Source organism: Perognathus longimembris, unplaced genomic scaffold (genome assembly GCF_023159225.1).
Source record: "Perognathus longimembris pacificus isolate PPM17 unplaced genomic scaffold, ASM2315922v1 HiC_scaffold_56, whole genome shotgun sequence".
In the NCBI taxonomy this organism is placed as follows: Eukaryota; Metazoa; Chordata; class Mammalia; order Rodentia; family Heteromyidae; genus Perognathus; species Perognathus longimembris.
The window spans coordinates 51,907-61,055 of NW_025961044.1; the positions used below are offsets into that span (position 1 = coordinate 51,907).

General features: G+C 70.9%; 1 protein-coding gene across 1 annotated transcript; it reads left to right on the top strand.

Annotated features, from left to right (window-relative positions):
• Positions 1-60: 60 nt before the first annotated feature.
• On the top strand, positions 61-8,513 carry Asmt (acetylserotonin O-methyltransferase). Its single transcript, XM_048337574.1, has 8 exons — positions 61-129; positions 1,447-1,615; positions 2,349-2,478; positions 3,353-3,421; positions 4,442-4,560; positions 5,610-5,765; positions 5,933-6,055; positions 8,302-8,513. Exons 1-8 carry the CDS (start codon positions 61-63, stop codon positions 8,511-8,513), a joined length of 1,047 nt encoding a protein of 348 aa, XP_048193531.1.
• The last annotated feature ends 636 nt before the right edge of the window (positions 8,514-9,149 follow it).

Genomic DNA, 9,149 nt, shown 5'->3' on the forward strand with positions numbered 1-9,149 from the left:
CGGGCTCAGTCGCCCGCCCGTCCGTCTCCATCCGTCCGCCCGTCCGTCCCGGCCGCCGCCATGGACCCGCAGGACGCGGAGGCCGCGCGCGTCATCGACGGCTACGCCCGGGGCTTCATGGTCTCCCAGGTCCGCGGGGGGGGGGGCAGGCGGGGGGTCAGGGGTCAGCCGGGGTCAGGGGTCGGCGAGGAGACGGTGAGGGGTTGGCCGGGGGGCATCAGGGGTCAGGTTTGGACATCAGGGGGGTCAGTGGTCAGCCACAGGCGTTCGGGGGTCAACTGGGGGGGTCAGGGCTCATCCAGAGGGAGTCAGAGGTCAGCCGGAGGGGTCAGGGGGTCACAAGGACCAGCTGGGGGGTGTCGGGGTCCTCGAGGGTTCATCCGGGAGAGCTCTGGGGTCATCCAAGGAGGGGTCAGGGTTCACCCACGGGCCATCGGAGGGGTTAGAGGTCTGCCGGTGGGGTTCAAGGGTCAGCCAGGGGGGTCAGGGGTCAGGAAAGGGGCGTCCAGGGTCGACCTTGGGGTCCCGGGTCCATGCAGGGAGATTCTCATGTGCTCGGGGGGGAGGTCACGGGTCACCCTCAGAGGTCAGGGGTCATCCAGGGAGGTCACAGGTCATTCAGGGAGGTCAGGGGTCATCCAGGGAGGTCACAGGTCATCCAGGGGGAGGCAGAGATGAGCCAGAGGAGGATCAAGGGTAATTCAGGAAGCACCAGGGGTCAGGGTTGGACATCAGAGGTGTCAAGGGTCGGCCAAGCGGTTCAGGGGTCAACTGGGGGGGTCAGGGGTCATCCAGGGGGAGTCAGAGGTCAGCCGGAGGGGTCAGGGGTCAACCTGGGGGGTCAGGGGTCACCAAGGACCAGCTGGGGGGGGGTCGGGGTCCTCGAGGGTTCATCCGGGAGAGCTCTGGGGTCATCCAAGGAGGGGTCAAGGTTCACACACGGGTCATCGGAGGAGTTAGAGGTCTGCCGGTGGGGTTCAAGGGTCAGCCAGGCGGTTCAGGGGTCAACCTGGGGGGGGGGGGTCAGGGATCAGCCAGGGGTCTCCAAGGCCCAGAAAGGGGGGGTTGGTTCAAGGTTGGCCTTGGAGATCAAGGGGGTCAGGGGTCATCAGGGTTCATCCAGAAGGGTTCAGGGGGTCACCCACGGGTCATCAGGGGGAATCAGAAGTCAGATGGGGAGGGTCAAAGGTCAAGGGTCACCCGGGGAGGTCAGGGATCACGCGGGGAGGTCAGGGGTCACCCGGGGACGTCAGGGGTCACCCAGACAGGTCAGGGGTCACCATGGAGGTCAGGGATCCGCCCGGCCCGGGTGGGAGGGGGATCTCGGGTTCGACTCCAGCCGCCCCCCAGCGCGCCGCCCGACCCTGCGTCCCGACCCCCCGGTGACCCCGCGGCGACCCCCGACCCCCCGGTGACCCCGCGGCGACCCCGCCCCCCGCCCAGCAGGTGCTGTTCGCGGCGTGCGAGCTGGGCGTGTTCGACGCGCTGGCCGCCGCCCCGGGGCCCCTGTCGGCCGAGGCCCTGGCCGCCCGGCTGGGCTGCAGCGCGTCGGGCACCGGGCGGCTGCTGGCGGCCTGCGCGGCCCTGGGGCTCCTGGACTGGGACCCGGACGCCGGTGAGGCCCCCGACCTGTGACCCCTGACCCCGTCAACCCGTGACCCCTGACCCCGTGACACTGTGACCTCTGACCTCGTGACCCTGTGACCCAGGACCCCGTGACCCCTGACCCCGTGACACCTAACCTCGTGACCCTGGATACTGTAACCCCTGACCCCGCGACACCATGAACCCATGACCCCGCGACCTGTGACCCCTGACCATGCGACCCCATGAAGTGACCCCGCGACCCCTGACCCTGCCACCCTGTGACCCATGACCCCGCGACACCTGACCTTGTGACCCCGGACCCTGTAACCCCTGACCAGGCGACCCCATGAACCCGTGACCCTGCCACCCCTGACCCCTGACCCCGCGACTCCATGAAGTGACCCCGCGACCCCTGACCCTGCCACCCTGTGACCCATGACCCCGCGACACCTGACCTCGTGACCCCGGACCCTGTGACCCCTGACCCCGTGAGCCCATGAACCCATGACCCCGCAACCCATGACCCTGCCACCCTGTGAGCCCCCCAACCCCGCAACTCTGCAACCCCACGAGCCGCCGACCCCCCAACCCTGTGACCTCGCGACCTCACTAGCCCACTTCCCCCTGACCCGACAACCTCACGACCCCGCCGACCCGTGACCCCATGAACCCGCGAACCCCACTGACCCCCGATGAACCCAATGACCCCCATCCCCCCTCCCTGACCCCCCGACCTCCCGACCCCCGCCCCCCGCCCCCAGGCGCGTTCGCGTGCACCCCGCTGTCGGCCGCGTACCTGACGTCGGGGTCGCCCCGCTCCCAGCGCCCGATGCTGCTCTACCTGAGCCGCAGCCCCTACGCCCTCTGGGCCCAGCTGCCCCACGCCGTCAGGTCAGACGCCCCCCCCCACCCCCGGGGCAACGGGGGGGGGGACGGGGGCAACGGGGGGGCCCGGCCTGCGCCCAACATCCAACCCCAAGATGAAAGAGAACTGCCCCAGACCTGCCCCAGGGCCTCCTCTCCTGCCCCAGACCTGCCCCAGGGCCTCCTCTCCTGCCCCACACCTGCCCCAGGGCCTCCTCTCCTGCCCCAGACCTGCCCCAGGGCCTCCTCTCCTGCCCCACACCTGCCCCAGGGCCTCCTCTCCTGCCCCAGACCTGCCCCAGGGCCTCCTCTCCTGCCCCAGGGCCTCCTCTCCTGCCCCACACCTGCCCCAGGGCCTCCTCTCCTGCCCCAGGGCCTCCTCTCCTGCCCCAGGGCCTCCTCTCCTGCCCCAGACCTGCCCCAGGGCCTCCTCTCCTGCCCCAGGGCCTCCTCTCCTGCCCCAGGGCCTCCTCTCCTGCCCCAGACCTGCCCCAGGGCCTCCTCTCCTGCCCCAGACCTGCCCCAGGGCCTCACCTCCTGCCCCAGACCTGCCCCAGGGCCTCCTCTCCTGCCCCAGGGCCTCCTCTCCTGCCCCAGACCTGCCCCAGGGCCTCCTCTCCTGCCCCACACCTGCCCCAGGGCCTCCTCTCCTGCCCCAGGGCCTCCTCTCCTGCCCCAGACCTGCCCCAGGGCCTCCTCTCCCGCCTCAGGGCCTCCTCTCCTGCCCCAGAGCTGCCCCAGGGCCTCCTCTCCTGCCCCAGGGCCTCCTCTCCTGCCCCAGGGCCTCCTCTCCCGCCCCAAGCCCAAACCTCCTACCCAAGCCCTGGGTCAGACAGTCGGAGGGTGGATTCGAACCCGTGGCCCCGGGCCTGACCTCCGACCCCCCGCGAACCCCGCCCAGGGAAGGCCGCAACCAGCACCTGCGGGCCTTCGGGACGCCGGCCCACGACCTCTTCGCCGCCATCTACCGGTGGGTGAGGGGGCGGGGAGGGCGACTTCCGGTTTGATGGCCCCGCCCCCTCGCGCATGCGCATTGGGAGGGTGGGCGGAGTCAGGAACGAAGCCCAGTGCATGCTGGGGGAGGTGACGGCATGACGCACTGTGGGTGCCCTGGGTGCCTGGGAGGCTCCAGGGCCTGGGGAAGGGCGACTTCCGGTTTTCTGGCCCCGCCCCTCGCGCATGCGCATTGGGAGGGTGGGCGGAGTCAGGAACGAAGCCCAGTGCATGCTGGGGGACATGACGGCGTGACGCACTATGCGTGTGCTGGGGGCTTGGGAGGCTCCTGGGCCTGGGGAAGGGCCACTTCCGGTTTCCAGGCCCCGCCCCCTCGCGCATGCGCATTGGGGCGGTGGGCGGAGTCAGCAGCCGGGCCCGGTGCATGCTGGGGGAGGTGACGGCGTGACGCACTGTGCGTGCGCTGGGTGCCTGGAAGGCTCCTGGGCCTGGGGAAGGGCGACTTCCGGTGTGCTGACCCCGCCCCCTCGCGCATGCGCGATGGGCGGGGTGGGCGGAGTCAGGAACGGGGCCCGGTGCATGCTGGGGGAGGTGACGGCATGACGCACTGTGCGTGTGCCTGGTGCCTGGGAGGCTCCAGGGCCTGGGGAAGGGCGACTTCCGGTGTGCTGACCCCGCCCCCTCGCGCATGCGCAATGGGCGGGGTGGGCGGAGTCAGGAACGGGGCCCGGTGCATGCTGGGGGACGTGACAGCATGACGCAATGTGGGCGTGCTGGGTGTCTGGGAGGCTCCAGGGCCTGGGGAAGGTCGACTTCCGGTTTTCAGGCCCCGCCCCCTCGCGCATGCGCGATGGGCAGTTGGGCGGAGTCAGGAGCCGGGCCCGGTGCATGCTGGGAGGGATGACGGCGTGACGCACTGCGCGTATCCCATGCGCGTGGGGGGTCAGGGGGGTCGCGGTCAGGGCGACTTCCTGTGTGCGGCCCCGCCCCCCAGGGTGACTTCCTGTGTGCGGCCCCGCCCCTTCCCCCCCCGCAGGGCGGAGGACGAGCGCCTGTCCTTCCTGCGCGCCCTGCGGGCCACGTGGCGGCTGGAGGGGCGCGCGGTGCTCACGGCCTTCGACCTCTCGCCCTTCCGCGTCGTCTGCGACCTGGGCGGTGAGCGGGGGGGGGGGGGGGGGGGGGGGGGGGGCGGGGCCCGGGTGGGAGGTCGTGGTGGGCGGGGCTTGCAGCCATGATGGTCGGAGTCAGGACTGGCGGGTGGAGTCAGGCCTGGAGGGAGGAGTCAGGCCTGGTGGGCGGGGCAGGGCCTGATGGGCGGAGTCAGGACTGGCGGGTGGAGTCAGGCCTGGAGGGAGGAGTCAGGCCTGGTGGGCAGGGCTTGTAGCCATGATGGGCTGGTGGGTGGGGTCAGGCCTGGTGGGTGGAGTCAGGCCTGGTGGGTGGAGTCAGGCCTGGTGGGCGGGGCAGGGCCTGATGGGCGGAGTCAGGCCTGGTGGGTGGAGTCAGGCCTGGTGGGCGGAGTCAGGCCTGGTGGGAGGGGTCAGGCCTGGAGGGAGGAGTCAGGCCTGGTGGGAGGAGTCAGGCCTGGTGGGAGGCATCAGGCCTGGTGGGCGGGGCCAGGCCTGGTGGGTGGAGTCAGGCCTTATGGATGTGGTTAGGCCTGGTAGGCGGAGTCAGGCCTGGTGGACGGAGTCAGGCCTGGTGGGAGGAGTCAGGCCTGCTGGGAGGAGTCGGGCCTGGTGGGAGGAGTCAGGCCTGGTGGGCGGAGCCAGACCTAGAGAGCGTGGTCAGGCCTGGTGGGCGGAGTCGGGCCTGGTGGGCGGAGTCCGGCCTGGTGGGCGGAGTCAGGCCTGGTGGGCGGGGTCGGGCCTGGTGGGCGGGGTCGGGCCTGGTGGGTGGAGTCAGGCCTGGTGGGAGGAGTCAGGCCTGGTGGGTGGAGTCAGGCCTGGTGGGAGGAGTCAGGCCTGGTGGGCGGAGTCAGGCCTGGTGCGCGGAGTCCGGCCTGGTGGGCGGAGTCAGGCCTGGTGGGCGGAGTCAGGCCTGGTGGGCGGAGTCAGGCCTGGTGGGCGGAGTCAGGCCTGGTGCGCGGAGTCCGGCCTGGTGGGAGGAGTCAGGCCTGGTGGGCGGGGTCGGGCCTGGTGGGCGGGGTCGGGCCTGGTGGGCGGGGCCGCAGCTCCTCCCCTCCCCCTCCCCCTCCCCCCCAGGCGGGTCGGGCGCGCTGGCGCGGGCCTGCGCCTCGGTTTACCCCGGCTGCACGGTCACCGTGTTCGAGGCCCCCGGCGTGGTGCGCGCGGCCCGGGCGCTGCGGGCCGAGGAGGCCGAGGCCGAGGACGTCGAGCGCCGCGTGGCCTTCCGGGAGGGTGAGCGCGTGACCCCCGACCCCGGCGTGACCCCCGACCTCCCGGCGTGACCCCCGACCCCGGCGTGACCCCTGACCCCCCGGTGTGACCCCCGACCCCGGCGTGACCCCCGACCCGGGCGTGACCCCCGACCCCCCGGCGTGACCCCCGACCCCGCCCACCCCCAGGCGACTTCTTCCGCGACCCCCTGCCCGAGGCCGACCTCTACGTCCTGGCGCGCGTGCTGCACGACTGGGACGACGCGCGGTGCCTGCGGCTGCTCACGCGCGTGCGGCGGGCGTGCCGGCCGGGTGAGGGGGCGAGGCGGGGCCGCGGCGGGGGACCCCGGACCCGCCCCCGACCCCGCTGCCGGTCCCAGGACCCCACTTCCTGTCCCAGGACCCACCCACGACCCCACTTCCTGTCCCAGGACCACACTTCCTGTCCCTGGACCCCACTTCCTGTCCGTGGAACCCACTTCCTGTCCCAGGACCCACACTGGACATGACTTCTGGTCTTAGGACCCCACTTCCTGTCACAGAACCCGCCCCTGATCCCGCTTCCGGTCCCAGGACCTGCCCACGACCCCACTTCCTGTCCCAGGACCCGCCCCCCCGAGCCCGTTGCCGGTCCCAGGACCCCACTTCCTGTCCCAGGACCCGCCCACCACTGCACTTCCTGTCCCAGAACCTGCCCACGACACCACTTCCTGTCCCAGGACCCCACTTCCTGTCCGTGGACCCCACTTCCTGTCCCAGGACCCACACTGGACATGACTTCCGGTCCCAGGACCCACCCACGACCCCACTTCCTGTCCCAGGACCTGCCCACGACTCCACTTCCTGTCCCAGGACCTGCCCACGACCCCACTTCCTGTCCCAGGACCTGCCCACGACCCCACTTCCTGTCCCAGGACCTGCCCACAACACCACTTCCTGTCCCAGGACCCGCCCCCGAGCACGTTGCCGGTCCCAGGACCCCACTTCCTGTCCCAGGACCCCCACTTCCTGTCCCAAGACACACACTGGACATGACTTTTGGTCCCAGGACCCGCCCACGACCCCACTTCCTGTCCCAGGACCCGCCCACGACCCCACTTCCTGTCCCAGGACCTGCCCACGACCCCACTTCCTGTGCCAGGACCTGCCCACAACACCACTTCCTGTCCCAGGACCCGCCCCCGAGCCCGTTGCCGGTCCCAGGACCCCACTTCCTGTCCCAGGACCCGCCCACCACTCCACTTCCTGTCCCAACACCTGCCTACGACACCACTTCCTGTCCCAGGACCCCCACTTCCTGTCCCCAGACACACACTGGACATGACTTCTGGTCCCAGGACCCGCCCACGACCCCACTTCCTGTCCCAGGACCCGCCCCCCGAGCCCGTTGCCGGTCCCAGGACCCCACTTCCTGTCCCAGGACCCGCCCACCACTGCACTTCGTGTCCCAGAACCTGCCCACGACACCACTTCCTGTCCCAGGACCCCACTTCCTGTCCGTGGACCCCACTTCCTGACCCAGGACCCACACTGGACATGACTTCCGGTCCCAGGACCCACCCACGACCCCACTTCCTGTCCCAGGACCTGCCCACGACTCCACTTCCTGTCCCAGGACCTGCCCACGACCCCACTTCCTGTCCCAGGACCTGCCCACGACCCCACTTCCTGTCCCAGGACCTGCCCACAACACCACTTCCTGTCCCAGGACCCGCCCCCGAGCACGTTGCCGGTCCCAGGACCCCACTTCCTGTCCCAGGACCCCCACTTCCTGTCCCAAGACACACACTGGACATGACTTCTGGTCCCAGGACCCGCCCACGACCCCACTTCCTGTCCCAGGACCCGCCCACGACCCCACTTCCTGTCCCAGGACCTGCCCACGACCCCACTTCCTGTGCCAGGACCTGCCCACAACACCACTTCCTGTCCCAGGACCCGCCCCCGAGCCCGTTGCCGGTCCCAGGACCCCACTTCCTGTCCCAGGACCCGCCCACCACTCCACTTCCTGTCCCAACACCTGCCTACGACACCACTTCCTGTCCCAGGACCCCCCACTTCCTGTCCCCAGACACACACTAGACATGACTTCTGGTCCCAGGACCCGCCCACGACTCCACTTCCTGTCCCAGGACCTGCCCCTGACCCCAGTTCCGGTCCCAGGAACCCACTTCCTGTCCCACGACTCGCCCCCATCCACACTTCCGGTCGCAGGACCCGGCCCTGCCCCACTTCCTGTCCCCCCGTGCTCACTTCCTGTCCCCCCTCCCTCACTTCCTGTCCCCCCGCCCTACCTCCCCGCCCCTCGCCCTCACTTCCCGTCCCCCCGCCCTCACTCCCCGCCCCCCGCCCTCACTTCCTGTCTCCCTGCCCTCACTTCCTGTCCCCCCTCCCTCACTTCCTGTCCCCCCTCCCTCATTTCCTGTCCCCCCTCCCTCACTTCCTGTCCCCCCGCCATCCCTCCCGCCCCCCGCCCTCCCTCCCCGACCCCGCCCTCACTTCCTGTCTCCCTGCCCTCACTTCCTGTCTCCCCGCCCTCACTCCCTGCCCCCCCGCAGGCGGCGGGGCGCTGGTGGTGGAGGCGCGGCTGGACGAGGGCGGGCGCGGCCCCCTCCCCGCGCTGCTGGCCTCGCTGACGATGCTGCTGCAGACCGAGGGCCGCGAGCGCCCGGCCTCCGACCTCCGCGCCCTCTGCGCCCGCGCCGGCTTCCGCCGCGCCCGCGACGCGCCGGGGGGCGGGGCCTACGGGGCCGTGCTCGCCCTCAAGTGACCCCCGGGACCGCCCGCGACCCCCATTGACCCCTGACCCCGTGACCCCCGCGTGACCCCAGTGACCCCCTGATGACCCCAATGACCTCCCATGACCCCTGATGACCCCAATGACCTCCCATGACCCCTGATGACCCCAATGACCTCCCATGACCCCTGATGACCCCAATGACCTCCACATGACCCCAATGACCCCTATGACCCCCATGACTCCCTATGACCCCCACCGAGCCCCAGTAAAGCCGCCGCTTCACTGTCTCTCGCGTCCCGGCGTGACATCGCTCCCGGGCCGTGACGTCACCGCGCACCCCGCCCCCCAACCCCTCCCCGTGACCTCCCCCCGCCCCCACACACCCATGGCGGCCAGGAAGTCCCGCCTCCCGCGGGGTGGGTTTGCCCGAGCTCCTACAGGCAGGAAGTCCCGCCCCTACCTGCTGAACGTGGGTAAATCCCTACAGACAGGAAGTCCCGCCTCCTGAGGGGATGGGCATGCCTGAGTCCCTACAGACAGGAAGTCCCGCCCACCACGTGATGGGCGTGAATAAATCCCTACAGACAGGAAGTCCCGCCCACCACGTGATGGACGTGAATAAATCCCTAGAGACAGGAAGTCCCGCCCCCACTGCAGGTGATGGGC

Excerpts from the sequence above, each read along its gene's own strand:
- Asmt (XM_048337574.1), top strand. The coding sequence starts at position 61 with ATGGACCCGCAGGACGCGGAGGCCGCGCGCGTCATCGACGGCTACGCC. Across the intron at positions 2,479-3,352 it reads CAGCTGCCCCACGCCGTCAG|GGAAGGCCGCAACCAGCACC; the intron begins GTCAGACGCCCC and ends AACCCCGCCCAG. Across the intron at positions 3,422-4,441 it reads CTCTTCGCCGCCATCTACCG|GGCGGAGGACGAGCGCCTGT; the intron begins GTGGGTGAGGGG and ends CCCCCCCCGCAG.